Source organism: Gossypium raimondii, chromosome 5 (genome assembly GCF_025698545.1).
Source record: "Gossypium raimondii isolate GPD5lz chromosome 5, ASM2569854v1, whole genome shotgun sequence".
Taxonomy (NCBI): domain Eukaryota; kingdom Viridiplantae; phylum Streptophyta; class Magnoliopsida; order Malvales; family Malvaceae; genus Gossypium; species Gossypium raimondii.
In genome coordinates this window covers 24,311,212-24,328,257 of record NC_068569.1, presented here as the reverse complement: position 1 = coordinate 24,328,257, position 17,046 = coordinate 24,311,212, and the positions used below count along the sequence as shown (strand labels likewise).

The window sequence follows — 17,046 nt, the reverse complement described above, 5'->3', positions numbered from 1 at the left end:
CATTTTTTGGTACAACAAACGGAGAGACAAATACTAAAGGTTAAATTGTGTTGCAAGATACATTATTTTTCACAAATTTAGAATTTGGTCTTACTTTTCAGAATTTGGCCTTACTTTTCAGATTTTAGAATTCAAGTTCGATTGTCAAAACTATTAACTTTTTGGTTAAATTTATTAGTGTGACATTTTCGAGAGTGTTCCCGTAATTATAGCACTAACAATTTTTATGTTTTGGGTCCATTAAGAGTATATTACTCATCATTCCCTTATCATTATGGGTACTTAGCATTTTAATCTTAGGATGGTTTTATTTATAGTGCTAGCAGTCACATACTAATGATGTACTTTGTCTCAATGAACTCAATACCTGACATTATACCAAATGTTGAGCTGAGTTTCCATCATTGGTGACTCTAATTAATGGGCTTGAGTCCCATCTCTTTTGAGATCTTATTCACTATATCTATAACTAGATTTTTTGTCAAAGGATCCACCGAGTTTTCACTTGACCTCATATAATTAATAGTGTTTACTCCATCAGAGATTAATTGTCGAACATAACTAAGTTTTGATCCAATGTGTCTAGACTTTCCATTATATACATAGCTATATGCCTTTGATAGAGTAGCCACACTATCGCAACAGATAGAAATAGGTGAAATTGGTTTAGGCCATAAAGGTACATTATAAAGCAAATTTCTTAACCATTCTGCTTTTTTAGATGTAGCAACTATTGCAATAAATTCAGCTTGCATGGTGGAATCAATAATACATGTTTATTTCTTGGAACCCCAAGAAATGACACATCCACCAAGAATAAAGATCCATCCACTAGTAGATGTATAATCTTGCAAACTTGTAATCCAACTAGCATCTGAATATCCTTCTAAAACTGAATGATATCCATTATAGCACAACCCATAGTTAATAGTTTTCTTTAAGTACCTAAGTACTCTATTCAAAGCTTGTCAATGCAAACTACTTGGATTACTTGTGTACCTACTTAATTTCCCCACAGCATATGCAATACAAGGTATTCTACAAGTCATTATGTGCATGAGACAATTAATTAGACTTGCATATTTCAATTGACCAATTTTTCTACGAGCATTAGATACTAGTTTTATTTTAGGATCCATGGGTGTAGATGTTGGTAAACAATTGAAAAGATCAAACTTTTTAAGCACTTTTTAATGTAATGTGATTGTGATAAAGCTATAGTGCTTTTCTCTCAGGTTACTTTAATCTCAAGAATAATATCTATTACACCCATATCTTTCATAGCAAAGCTGCTTGACAAAAATTTATGTGTTTTTGTTTCAAATTCGTGCCAAATATGAGCATGTCATCTACATATAAACAAATTATGATACCTTTTCCATTTTCAAATTTGCTATATATGCACTTATCAAGTTCATTTATTTTATAGTCATTAGCTAGAATAATCTTGTCAAACTTTTGGTGTCATTGCTTTGGTGTTTGTTTAGGCCCATATAGGGATTTAACAAGCTTACATACCTTATACTATTGTTCTGGAACAACAAATCCTTCCAGTTATTCCATGTACACTTCTTCTTCTAATTAACCATTTGAAAATACAATTTTAACATCCATTTGGTGAAAAACCAAATTATATATTGAGGTAAGTGATATTAAGAGTCTAATCATAGTTCTTGCTATTAGAGCATAGGCATCAAAGTAACTAATACAATATTTTTTTGTAAAACTTTTGGCTACCAACCTTGCTTTAAATTTATCAATGGTTCCACCAACCTTCATTTTCTTTTTGAAGATTCGTTTACAACCTATTGGTTTGGAACTCGGTGGAAGGTCAACTAAGGTCCAAGTTTAATTTCCCATTATTGAAGTCATCTAATCATTTGTCGTTTCTTTCCAAAAATTAAAGTCTTGAGATTTCATTATTTCTTAAAATGTAATAGGATCAGATTTCGTATTAAAACAATAAGGTATATTATTGCTTATACTTTCACGTTTACCTTTTATAAGGAACATGATGAAATCTAGTCCAAAATCATTGACCTATTAATCATTTTACTTCTTCTTAATTCTTGACAAGGTTCATCATTATTATCAACTTGTTCCAATGGAATATAATTCTCCTTTGAAGAATGAATTAATTGGTGTGGTTGTAATTGTCTTGAAATAGAACAAAATCTATTTCATATCTTGATTCAATAACAATATTAATTGAAATTGAATCATTTGGTTCAATTACCATGAACCTATATGCCTTGCTATTATGTGCATATCCTATAAATATGCATTCAATTCCTTTTTCGCCTAACTTGTTACGTTTAGGTGTTGGAACTTTGACAATAACTCTACGGCCCCAAACCTTCAAATAATTAAAGTTTAATTTCCTTTTCTTCTATTGTTCATAGGGGGCTGTTTTAGTTTTTCTATTAGGAACTCTATTCAATATGCGACAAGCTGTTAGAATAGCTTATCCCTGAAAACCTTGTCCAAAACCTGGATATGATAACATTGAATTTACCATTTTAGTCAAGACTCTATTTTTCTTTTCAGCTACACCATTTTGTTGTGGTGTGTAAAGGACTGAAACTTGATGGATAATTCCAATGGATTCAAAATAACTTGGGTTATAGTATTATCCATCTCTATTAGATCTTAAGAACTTGATAAATGACATTAAAGTTCAACTTCATATTTATAAACCTTAAATTTATCAAGTGCTTCATCTTTTGAATGTGATAAACATACATAGCAATATGAAGAACAATTATAAATAAAAGTAACAAAATATTTCTTTCCACCTAATGTAGGAGTATTATGCATGTCACATAAAGCATTATGTATCATATCAAGTATTTTTTTCCTTTTAACTTTGAGGAAAAGGTTTCTAGTAATTTTAGTCAATATACATGTATTGTATTTTTAACATTATTATTAAAACAATAATTAAATCTAACTTATGCATGTCATTCAATTTTCTATAATTTAAATGACCTAATCTATAATGCCACAAACAAGAAGATTCAACCATATAAGTAGAAACAATATATTTATTCTTATTAATAATATTGAGTTTTAACATACCCTCATACATATAATCTTTCCCTACAAAAATTCCTCCCTTAGATAGAATAAACTTATCTGCCTCAGAGACAAATTTGAAACCAAACTTATTCAACAGACATCCACACACTAAATTTTTCCTAACTTTTGGTACATAATATGCATCATTCAAGGTTAAAATCTTTCCAAAAGTGAATTGTAGTTCAATAGACTCTTTGCCTTTGATTGCTGCGGTAGAAGAATTTCTCATGTACAAGTCATTGTCATATTCACTTTGTGTGAACTTTGTGAACATGCTTTTGTCTTTGTACACATGTTTGGTTGCTCTAGTATGAAACCACCACACATTATCATCTTGTGCCATATTAATTTCAGAAACCATGGTAGCAAATTTTTTTTATTATCTACCTTAGAAGAATATATCTTTTTTAAAAATCGACATTCATTCTTGAAATGCCCCGACTTAGCACAATGGTAGCATGAGCCCTTTTGTTTCTTTTTTAACTTAGGCGCTTTAACAATCTATTTGTACTTTCTCTTGGATGTTTTAGTAGTCTATACTTCCTTTGTAACATGCACTTTGGTATTTTCAGAATCTATGTTCTGATCTTACTTTTGGTATTCTTCTTCAATATGAAGATGATTTGTCGAAACTTCAAGAGATATTTTCTTTTTCTTATGTTCGATACTTCTTTTAAAGTCTTTCCAATATGGAGGAAGTTTGACTATAATGGAGGATACAACAATTATTTCATTCATTTTCATATCATACTGCTTAAATTGGTTCAATATTTTTTCAAATATCACAAAATTGCTCCATAACAGAACGACCATCTATCATTTGATAATTATTGAACCAACTAACAAAGAATTTTTTACTTGTAGCATTTTCGATCATGTATCTTGTCTCCAATTTGTCCCATAGTTCCTTAGTAGTGACCTCATTTTGATATGTGTCGAAAAAACTATTGAATGAACCATTCAATATGTGGTCTATGCACATGTAATCAACATTGTCCCATTTTTTCCTTTCTCGGGTCGCAACAACATATTCATTTTCATTCTCTTTCGGTTTTGGACTATCCAAAACGTAAGCAATTTTCAAAGTTTATAATAAGAAGTGTATCTTTTTCTACCATCATCGAAAATTGTCACCATCAAACCGATCAAACTTGACAAAGTTGGAAGCTAACTCCCTTAGTGTTCCACTTTCATGTGTTGTAGTAGCCATCACGAAAAATGATTAAACTCTTAAAATTGTTAGTGCAAAACTTTGGTGAAGAAAAGCTCGAACACGTGAACGGAACACGAACAACAACTCAAACAGAAAAACGAAACAATAGAACAAGGCTCCAAGACGTGTATCAAGCCACTATCTTTAAGGTTCTATTTGCCCCTACCTATACTCGGTGAGCAAATGAGTTTCAAGCAAATGAACCTTGAGGATACAATGAAACCCAATGCCTATTTGCGTTTTGCATTGACGAAAATAATCCACAAAGCAATAACAAGAAAATCAATTTTTATAAAGAATTTTTGCAGTAATTCTTTATAAAACAATCTAATAATAGTAGAAGATTGGGGAATGATAGAAAAAACTTTTGAAAATTTTTTGTATGTTTTTCAAATGAAATCTCACCCCTATTTATAGGAATTCTTATGTCTCTATAGAGACATAACTTTCAATAGATGTCTTTTTTTAATAACCACTCTTTAAAAGAGACATAATTATTTAACTAATATCTCATAGTTATAATTCTTTGAAAAAAAGTGATATAACTCTTGATCAATAACCAAAAGACATTACACCCTTTTATTTATAATTATTAGAACACTATAAATACTTGAAAATGTTCTAATAGGATTAAGGTATCAAAGAATTTCTCGAACCACAAACTTGCCCCAATAATCATTTCTCTATTTTACAAGCCCTAGGTAACCTCTAGGTCACCTCTCTCTTAAATAGACATTAAAATATTTCATCAAAAAAAAAAAAACTCTTACAAATAAATACTACTAATAAAAAGTTTTAATAGTAAACTATTGATATATAAAAATTTATATGCTTACAATAAATTAAATATAAATCTAAAATACATTTATACTATTTATTAAGCCTTTTATTGAGTTCGTATCACCCATCAACCGAACTCCAAATCAATTAGGGAATTACTAAAAAACCATCTTATTTGCCAAGTAAGTTATATGGTTATGTGGATGTTTGTCTTTTTAAGTTTTTATGCATCAATAAAAATTTATCCATAATGAGACTTGAGCCAAATGCATCATGCACATTAAACTTTTTTATTAACGGTTTAAACTAAAACAATTTTTAGTTTTCATATAAGGCTTTAATAAATATATTTGTTATATAATTCTTTTATATATTTGCGCATTTATGCTTGCTATTAATTAAGCCTCTGATTGAGTGGTGTCACGAGTAAACTGGGCACCACCTCGGTTAGGGAAATTACAAAAATGTACTTTTGTAGTTAAAATATATTATATTATTTGAGAGTATTTTAATCTTTTTATATTTCAAAAAAGTTAATAAAAAAATTACATGTGGTGATATTTAAACTTGTGCTATATACATTAGCAATACATTAATTTACCATTAAGCCAGAACTTTATTTTAATTATTATTTACATTTTAAGTATATTATGAATATTTTATTACCTCCATCAATCGTTTATCTTTACTATTACTAGTTTTAATTTTACATGTTTTGTATGTAAATTTACACGTTTATTTTTAAATAAAATATTTTTAATTATTGTCACCTATCATTGATAATGATAGTTTCTTTTAGGTTTTAAATAATATATATATTTGGAACTATATAAGAAAGGAAACTATAATATTAATCTAAAAATAAAAAAATAGGTAAAACAACATGTAATGATTATAATAATAGTTTATGATAAACAGGAAAATATTTAAACTAAATTAATAAACATATTTAGTAATAGTGATTAAAAATAATTGTTGAAATTTGACTTTCTTTTTAAAACAAATCCATAAAACATTTGTCACTGCACCAAACAAATAAAGATAATAAAAAGAGACAGTTTTAAACGCTTGCTTCCCACAATATAAACTTATAAAAGAATTTTTTAAAAATAATATAATAATATTATTTTATTTTATCATCAATTATTATATTCTTGACCACTTTCGATGCTATTATTGTTCGAATATGATTTGATATTGCCTTTTCGAAAAAACTATGGCTTTAATTATTTATTATTTTTATATAATTCTAATTCATTAATGCTAAAATCTCTACTTTTTGCTAGTAATTTGTCTTAGATGCTATTTGATTGAATATGCTTAATTACCAAATGCTATTTCTAGAGCTAAACTTGAATTTTAATTTATGTAAACTCTAAAATTAATCAAGTGATAATTAATATGCTTAGAGTTCTATTCAAGTAATAATTATAGTTTACATCAATTTAAAAAAAATTAAAGGCATAATGATAAATTTAGCTCTTATTGTTTACATTTTTTGTCAACTTGGCTCTTATTCTCTTTATGAGCTAAATTTGGCTCTTAACATTTCAAAAAAGAGTCGAGTCGTTTTTTAATGGAAATGATAACTAAACATTAAATTTTAACGTTGTTGGTGTGACAACTTGTGTGATAGTCCATGTGCACATCATGTTAATATAACATCATTTGCCTTATATGTCACGTAAATAAATAATTCAAAATTATAAAAAAATCAAAATTAAAATTAAAAATATAAAAGTTCATAAAAATTTTAAAAATAGCATGAGAGTACACATGGATTGTTATGCATGTTGTCATGTTTAGAAATTTAAAATTTTAGTTAGTATTCTAGCTAAAAAATGATTTCGACTCTTTTTAAAGGTTAAGGGTCAAATTTTTCCAAAAAATGTAAACCTTAAGAGATAAAATTGATATAATGTCAAATTAAAATTAACACAACTTTTAGGCCAAAATTTTAATTGATAATTATACATTAAATTATAATTATAATTATAATTATCACAATCTTTTCTATATTTATGTTTAGAATTTTATCCAAATAATGACTCTATTTTAAAATCAACACAATTTTTAACTAATAATTCTAAATTAAATTATAATTAATTTTAAAGTTAATTTAGTAATATGATGGAAAATAAATGATATTCTTTTCGGTTCAAAAGTTTTTCTAAACTTGTGCTTTTGTGTATATTATAGATTTAAGCTAATAAAAATTTACATGTGATACGATTGAACTTACAACAATAAAACATTAATTGGGAAATTACGGAAATGTCTTTCTATAAATAAAATAAATTATATTATTGAAGGTCACTTTAATCTCTTTATTTAAAACAAAATGCATATGATGAGATTTGAACTCGTGCTAATTACAATAGTAAAACTTTAAATTTATCACTCAACCAAAACTTTATTTTAATACTTTTTATACATTTTCATTTCAATATGCACATTTTATTACCTTCATCAGTTGTATGTATTAATAATGTTGTTGATTAAGTTGGTTTCATAAGTTAACTCGACACCAACTCAAAATTGTATATATTAATAATGTAATCGATTAAGTTGGTTTCACAAGTTAACTCAACACCAACTCAAGATTGTATATATTAATAATGTTGTTGATTAAGTTAGTTTCAAAAGTTAACTCGACACCAACTTAAGATTATATATATTTATGGTTTTAAATTTTATTTTACTAAAAATTAATTTAATTTATTCTATTTTAATATCGTACATATTTCATATGGTATTATTAATTAGTTTTAAACCATACGTTTTAATATTTATTGTATATAATTTTTAAACACATATTTATATTTTAAATTTGTGATTTCTATAAGTATATAGACTATAAAATTTCTAATACAAATAATTAAACTTTTCAATAAATGACATAACATTATTTATTATTTATACAAAAAAAATACTGAATTTTTATTTTGGACAGACTAGAGAAGCAAACAAGTAAAGCCTGGGAATTTGTAGGGCAAAAAATCATTCAAATACGAACACGTGAAGTGCGAAAGTTATTTACCTAAAAAGGTAGTTCGAAATATTAAAAATTTTGGATAAAATATTAAGTTTAAAAAATGAATTTGTGTAAAATTTAAGATTCATTTTTTATATGAGTCGGGGTTTGAGTTTAGCCCGAATATATTATATCATAAAAATATTATATTAATTATATATGTTAAATAATAATTATTTATATTTATATTATATAAATAATAATTAAACACATTACTCAAAATTTAAAAAAAAATACTTACCCAACTAAATAACCCAACCCAAAATATAAAAATATAAAAATTATAATAAAACGTTTATTATATTTATGGTAGTGTTTATTTTTAATGTGTTAAAAAACTTTTATTTTAGTGTATAATATTTTTAAATAAAAATTAATTGAAAAAGAAATCAAACATGGCTGAGTCGGGTTCGAGTTTATCTTTCTTAAATTGGGTTGACTTGGACAAAAAGTCAGCCCATTTTTTGGAGCGAGCCGCACCCAAACTTAAAAAATTGATCTATATACCTTGTATGTATCCAATTCATGAATACTTCTATGTGTGAATCTCTTATCTTACCGTATTCAATTGTCATGAATGAATTATATTAAAATAGTATATCTATTTGTACTTTTGATATGGATGAGATAAAACAAGACACGGAGAAAATAATTTACTTATAACTTAAAATTTAAGAGTTAAAAAGTTGAAATTAATCTCATTGTCGAATCTCATTTATTATTTGATGAATTACAAGAAAAAATAAAATTCTAACAGTAACCAGATTAATATGACTCGAAAACTTTTTAAATATTAAATGAGCCTTTCTAAGATAGTAGAATTGCATTTACAAACGTAGCTTACTGTAAAGCCTAATCTCTAATCTTAAGTTACAATTATTTAAACTAACGTCATTGTTGTCCGTTTAAAAAAAGAAAAAAGAAAATAGTATTCATCTTCCTAAACTTCTCCGCCGGTCATGGCAGACCTGACCGTACCTTCAACATTTATTGTATATAGTTGCCAAACGGTTTTAGACTCTTCCAAAAAAATTTGTTAATTACGATATTTAAATTTAATTATAAACATGTTGTAAAAAATTATCATCGGAAAAGAAAATTTGAGGAAAATAATTTGAAGATTACAAAATCAGGATATATTGTATAAAACGGTCCACATTAGAAAAAAAAATTATAAGATCCAAAACTCACGGACTATATAGATAACGGGAATTAAAATACAATAAAAATGAGGTGGCAATATTCGGCTTGATTAAAAGATCTCGAGAAATTCAAAAGACTTAGATATACTTGCCTTTCTATCACTGATTTTTCTCCTAATCACACGGAAAACATCCAATTATTATCTTCCACGTTTAGATCCAACCACGCACGAAGCGAGTAGATCATCATAGCCTACTCGCGAGCGTGAACTAAGGATTCCTGTTTTTTTTGTCTCCTTCACTTTCTGAACTCCTTGGCTGCTATCACTACTACTTTACAACCCTATAAATCTCAGAGACGGAAAGCTAAAAGGCAAAGTAAGTTAGAGAAAGAAAGGAAGAGAGGTCCGATAATGGGGAGAATCGTTTCAGTTTGGCTTGCTTTTGCTGTCATCGCATGCTCTCTAACGGCGATCTCAGCTGAAGAGAGCGGCGAATCGAAAGAGTTTGTGTTGACTTTGGATCAATCTAATTTCACTGACACCGTCAGTAAGCACGATTTCATAGTCGTCGAATTTTACGCTCCTTGGTAAACTTTTATGTTCCATTTCCCCCCTTTAGTTTCGATTTTTGTTCCGTTGCTTACGTTTTTTTTGTTTTTGTTTTTTGATTTTTTTTCCAAGTACATGCAATAAGTTTAGTAGTCGATTTGAGATTTGAGAAGTCAGATCTGAATAAATTGTTCAAAATTCAATGCCATTTAAATGATCTTTTTCTAGGATTTTTAGTATTAATGTTAGGATTGCTTGTTTGGAAGTAGCAGTTCGTTATGTAAAATTGAATTCGTAGTTTGCAATCTGGCGTTTGATTATGTGAAAGTGATCTCGATAATGGATTCCGAATATCGAGAACTAAAACGGAATCATTGCCATAGGAAGCAGCGAGTAATTCTTTTCGATTCTAATTAAACAGTAAGACTGCCTTAGATTAGGATTTGTAATTGTTTGTGTGGTTCTCTGACTCGTTATTTCCCTGAGTACCCCTGTCCATCATCTGCATCCCAAATATTCGGAAAGGGTATTGGTTATGAACTTATGGTTCTCCAAATATATGTTAAAACGTAGAAAATTAAGCATATCCATGTTGGCACTTGGCACTCACCCTTTAGCCCGAATAACATAGTTTTGGATAATTGAGATTATTATGTTCTTTTTGGTAATTAGACATGGTTTTTTCATCTGGTAGGCAGTTGAAGTTTGACCTTTTTGATTAGCTTAATAAACAATTCTTGTCATATCAGGCTGTGTTTCTGGATACTTTTTGGCTTGTTATTATTTATTTATTTATTTTATTCATAAAATAATTTATTATCTAAATAGAACATTTGATTCTCTTGTATAACCAAGAGAGCGGCGAAACACTTCAACCTTGAGAGGTTTAACTTGAATTCTTTGTTTACAATTTACAGTTCCTTGTGCCTTCTTAATTGAAAATATCGAATTGAATCTTTCCTTAATATGCCTAGTTAGTTTTTCTTTGCCTTTCCTGCACTAAATAGTCTCCTTTGACCTCTACTTTTAGGTGCGGACACTGTAAGAATCTTGCTCCAGAGGTAAATGAAATTAGATTTTCCACAAAGTATTGAGTTTTGGTTGTTAATTCATACTCTTTGTTGGCTAATGACAATAAAACTTTTTGTTTGTTGTATAGTATGAGAAAGCAGCATCTATGTTGAGTAAACATGATCCTCCGATCCTTCTAGCTAAAGTTGATGCCAATGAGGAATCAAACAAAGATTTAGCAAGTGAATATGAAGTCAGGGGTTTCCCGACTCTTAAAATTTTGAGAAATGGAGGAAAGAATGTTCAAGAATACAAAGGTCCACGTGAAGCTGATGGTATTGTGGAATATTTGAAGAAACAAAGTGGTCCTGCTTCTGCTGAGATGAAGTCTGCAGAAGATGCCAGTTCTTTTATTGATGAAAAGAAGATAGTAATTGTAAGTTATTTGATAATCCTTTCTATTCCGTTTTCATTGGTGAAATTTAGCTGATTTGTATCAAAATGTTTGTTTCTAGGTTGGTGTGTTCCCCAAATTCTCCGGTCAAGAGTTTGACAACTATATGGCTCTTGCTGAGAAATTGCGTTCTGACTATGAATTTGGTCATACTTTGGATGCTAAGTACCTTCCCCGTGGCGAGTCATCAGTGACTGGCCCTGTGGTCAGACTTTTCAAGCCTTTTGATGAACTCTTTGTTGACTTCAAGGTAACGTGGAAATCTTGCTAGATTCTATGGCATTGTGTTTATGTAACATACCTTTTGTACCATTTACTATTAGCTATTTATGCGGAAGCTATTTGCTTGCAGGATTTTAATGTGGAAGCTCTAGAGAAGTTTGTTGAAGAATCTAGCATTCCTCTTGTGACTCTCTTTAACAATGACCCAAGCAACCACCCCTTCGTTATCAAATTCTATAACAGTCCCCTTGTGAAGGTGAATTACACCATCAGAAATTTTATTCTCTCTACCAGCTTGTTCTTATACCTTTGCAGAAAGGCAGTGTGTTGCTGGTATTTATTTGGCTTTGAGCATTATCTTCGGTTACCAACTTTTGTCCTGTTTTTATTTGAACTACCTGATACACTCTTCTTGATTCTCCTCTGATTTCTTTTGGACTATATGATCGGGTTCTTTATCTGCTTGCTCTTCAATATAATATCGTTCTGGTTGGAATGTAATAATCTATAATATCTTGTTCCATACGCTAATAGGACTTCTGAATATGGTAGGCTATGTTGTTCGCAAATTTGAGCAATGAAGGAGTTGATTCCTTAAAATCTAAATTTCGTGAAGTTGCTGAGCAATACAAAGGACAGGGTATTGGTTTCCTTTTGGGAGATCTTGAGGCTAGTCAAGCTGCCTTCCAGGTTAGTATCTACTTTAATATGGCAGTAAGTTTCTTGATTTGTTAGTAAGTCTAATTCTTCTGTTGGTTGCCAAGCAGTATTTTGGAGTTCAAGAAAGCCAAGTACCTCTCATCATCATTCTGGAGAATGATGGGAAGAAGTATTTGAAGCCATACTTGGAGGCTGATCACATTGCACCATGGGTAAAGGATTACAAGGTGACTTCTGCATTTCAGTTGATGTATTTTTCTCAGAATAGATGATAGAACTTAGCCTTTCTTACCAAGATAAATGTGGTAGAATTGCAAATCCAAAAGCATGTACTTGTTCAGGTCATGGTTTTAGTGATACAATATCTAGCCAAGAGTTGTGCAATATTAGTGAGTGTTTTCCTTTTTGTTTGACCAAAGTACTCTTTTGCAGGAAGGAAAAGTTCCACCATATGTAAAATCTGAACCTATTCCGGTGGAAAATAATGAACCTGTGAAAGTGGTGGTTGCTGACACCCTTGATGACATGGTTTTCAAATCAGGAAAAAATGGTGCGTGTGATTGTTACTTTTGTTTACTGTCTGCTATTTCTTTTAATCAGAATTGGAATGTTTTGTTTTTATCTAACAGTATGAAACTTTGAATTTGGACTGAGTTGATCTTTGGTATATAACTTGTTAGTACGCCAGTAATCAATGTACCCTTGTATGTAACGTTTCTTGATATCCTTAGAAACGTAATATCCTTGTAGTCAACTGTATGGGAACATATTTTGGATGGGGTTTTTAGACTTCAATCTTCGTGTACAATGAGCTTTGATAACTCTATTTCTCTAACCACCTTTTCGGGAATTTTAAAATGATATCAAGCTTTTCTTTCAACAGTTCTGCTCGAGTTTTATGCCCCCTGGTGCGGACATTGCCAGAAATTGGCACCAATCTTGGAGGAAGTTGCTGTCCACTATGAAAATGATGCTAAAGTTTTGATTGCAAAACTTGTAAGCTTTTATACTCTCGATGATTTTGATAGGGGACCATATAGCTTTCTATAACTAAATATTGCTCAACTTGTAAGGTTTTGGTTTCAGTTTGGATCTAATTGATGAGATGAAGTTCTGAGTATTACTTTGATTAGAAGAGAATAATAAAAATGGTAGAAAATGCAATACAACAAAAATGTCTTGGTCGGGTATTGCTGGTAGAATAATAACACCATGGTGGTTTTTTTTGAACTTAAGATAGTTCCTTAGTGGCACTTACTTTGATTTTACTCAAATTATCAAGTAACTTTCTTAGGATTATACGAATATCTAGGCATGTGACATTGCTCTATTTTTGATCCATTGGTTTCTCTATTTTTGTTTGCAGGATGCAACTGCAAATGATATAGTGGATCCAAACTTTGATGTTAGAGGCTACCCAACTGTGTACTTTAGATCAGCGGACGGAAACATAAGTGCATACGAAGGTGAGAGGACAAAGGAAGACATCATTGACTTCATTGAGAAGAACAGGGAAAAAACTGCTCATCAAGAGGCATTAAAAGATGAGCTCTGAAGAGGGGTAAGTTTTCTTACAGTTCTATTTATATACACGTGTTTGTGTTTGTTTCCCAAAGTGCATTATGAGCTAACTCTTAGCCATTCCAAAAAATTTAATACCAAAAATTGTTTTGGTTTTGCAGGACTTGAAAAGAGAAGAGACATAAATAGTGCATTGTACGTTAAATACGAGAATTGCTATTGACTAAGCGGATGACTGATCTCCCTTTTTTACCTTATCTCCTTTAGCTTTACATTTAAAAAAGACCTAGCTATGAATAATGCAGGATGTATTTTTATTTTTAGAAGGTTTAGACGATGTTATAATAGTTTTGTAACAGTTAAATTTGCTATAGGAAACATCCGAGCAAAACCTAGAGAGAGGATATTTTAATTTATTTTCTCTTTGCTTCCTTTTTTTCTTCTTTCTTTTTTGCGATGTTCAGGAATCAGGAGTCGAGCGGGGGGCCATTAACAAGAGATTTTTGAATAAATAACCCTACATAATCGGAAAATTTTCGTACATGCTCTCGAATGTAGAATGGCGAATTTATTCTAACCCAATTTTGATTTCAGGAGTTAAAAAAGTTTGGTATCTAAAGTTAATACACCACTTAAGAGTGTTCTTCCGTTCTATTTTAGTATTTTTAACAGAGCTTTAAAAAAGGCTACTGTTCAATTACGTTGTATCATGTGGGGGTTTTTTTTTCAAAAAATAAATATTTTTTTGTCAAATGCACATAAGCATTAAAGAATATAATTTTTTAAATATATATAATCTAGAAAATGTATAGAAATTATAGAAAGTATAAAAATAAAAATTACCTAATATATACTTTTTAGAATTGTATTTTGGATTGGAGTGCAACATGATAGATTCTTATTGGTCCACATTTCAATCAAATTTCCAAAGATAATGGACTGAACCGAAAGTAAAATAGTAAACACCCAATCTGAGAAAAACAGATGGTACAGTAACTTTAGGGGCGGAGTATACTTTAATATTCCCCACGTCAGACCTAACCAAAGCAGCTTCTTCCATTGGCACTATGGCTCTTGCGTCCGCATTTTCATTGATGAATAACTAGACCAGTCCTTTAAATCCTCTTGAATTTACGCATTTCATTGTTGGCACTGTTACCGGTATTTAGGAATTTTTTAATCTTATAACCATTTTAAAAAAAAAAAAAACTATCATTTATCTTTAATTAATATTTTCACTTATTAAATTAAAAATTTATATCAAAACATTACTCAATTCCAACTCACATTTGAATTGAATTCCTAATAAGAGTAGAATTAAAACACACCTATCTATAAATGTATTATTTTTTCACTTTCAAAATCATATCATAACACAGAAAAAAAAAAATTCAAAACACTGCCATGACTTTTTGTTACAACGTGAATATTAGGCAAGAAAACATGCCCGACTTAGAAGAATGCGATGATAATGTTTTCAACATCAATATAGAGTTCCGTTAGATACCTTTGACTAAACTTTGATTTTTGATTGGGACATGTTTTTATCCGAACAACATCGTCGAGGTATCATTCATTGCATGGTTCCTCATTCGGGAGTTTCTCGAGAATTCGTCGAGTTCACCGTCTTTCCTCCTATTTTGCGTTTTGCATGGGATGCAAATAGCAACCAAATGAACCTTGGGCTTAAAGTAATAAATAAATTCTAATATTATAATTAAATATATAACTAGTTCTGAAATATAAAATAACAAATATTTGAAAATTTCTCAAGTTTTAATTCCTTTTAATTATTTATCAATAAAATTATTATCGACATAAATATAACTGTACTATTTATTAATTTGAAAATGTTGAATAATCTATACATTTGTTTTTATGATATATCAATATGTTTAATCAAAATTTGTCATTTTATCTTTTCATTAAAATTTATTTTACTGTCAACTACTGATTGAATCCAAACACATCTCTCACAATTAATTTTAATCTCACTATTATAGTATTTAATTTCATTGGTACAATAATTAATTCACCATTACCATAATTTTCAATCTTATCAAAATTAATTTCACCGCTCATCCAAAAAACCTTTAGCTAAGATTCAATAAACAATTACACTATTGTTGTATGATATATATATTTATTATAAATTGAAAAATACTTAGAAAATAACCCCAATGGTTAAACATTTAATCGAAATTGTTTGCTTCGTTACAACAATTCACTTGATAAAGAGAGGAGCTCTTTTTCTTTGTTAGTTAAATTTAATTCTTCCAATGAAGATTTCATATCCGAAATCTTGATGCACCATATTGATTTGGAGTCATGGAGATTGATGTTTTGGTACCATTTATAGTTTCCTTCACAAATTTTTTAGAAATTTAGTTTTTATTTTTATTGAAAATTTGAGTAAAAAATTATAATCTTTTGGGTTTTTAGATTTTTTCTGATTTTTTTATATTTTGAGTTTATGAATATTTTATATACATATTTTATTTTTAATAATTTTTGAATTATATATTTAAAATTTTAAGAATCAAGATTAAATTAATAAAATATATAAATATTGATAGTTAAATATATTATTATCCAATTAAAAAAAAAGACCACATCATTTAAATAATTTAATAAATTAAAGAGTGATTAAAAAATTCAACGTCACGACGAGATTGAAAACTTACGCCTGCTAGAAGAGTGACCAACGATTTAGTTTAACCTTTTTAACTTTCTTTCTTTTTTATATATATATATTTTAAAATCACAAGCATTTAATTTGTGTCAACTCAAAGCACTTTGCATTGCCTTTCTTGCAGGCATGCTTAATGAAGTAATTCATGCAGACTACCAGTGGGCCTCAGATACGTGAGTTGGCATGTTCCATCACAATCTTAACCGAAAAGGTGTCATTCACAATCTTTATAGAAAATAAACCTTTATAATTAAGTCCACTTGTGTGTAATAAAAAGGTGTCAACGATGGTTATAATAAACATAACTGTGTTGTTTTTTCCCTTGAAGTAATCGAGTTTATTGGGATTAATTGAATGAGCTCTGATCTTTACCTTTAAGCTCAAGCTTTAAAAGCAAATTTGAGCTTCATATAGCTTGAGTTAAACTCGGCTTTGTTAGAAGTCTACTTGTCATGCATAAATACGCAATTGTAAATTGTTTTTTTTTTTTTGCCTAGATAATTAATTTAAAATCTGAACAATTTTCGTACTTGACATTTAAAAAAATACTTGTATGAAATAATTAAATTAATTTTTTGGTTTTACACTTAAGAGTTAATTTGGTGACTAACATGTAAGTTATAATTTTAAATAAATTAAAAGACAATTTAAATTGCACAAACTGGAGATTTCAAATATATATATACAT

The 17,046-nt window shown here is 29.2% G+C and overlaps 1 protein-coding gene across 1 annotated transcript; it reads left to right on the top strand.

Moving 5' to 3' along the window:
* The first annotated feature begins 9,599 nt into the window (after positions 1–9,599).
* LOC105770220 (protein disulfide-isomerase) lies at positions 9,600–14,097 on the top strand. The gene is made up of 11 exons (XM_012591319.2): positions 9,600–9,836; positions 10,829–10,859; positions 10,958–11,245; positions 11,325–11,513; positions 11,616–11,741; positions 12,038–12,175; positions 12,253–12,372; positions 12,578–12,695; positions 13,029–13,141; positions 13,512–13,706; positions 13,828–14,097. Exons 1-10 carry the CDS (start codon positions 9,661–9,663, stop codon positions 13,698–13,700), a joined length of 1,488 nt encoding a protein of 495 aa, XP_012446773.1. The 5' UTR covers positions 9,600–9,660; the 3' UTR covers positions 13,701–13,706; positions 13,828–14,097.
* The last annotated feature ends 2,949 nt before the right edge of the window (positions 14,098–17,046 follow it).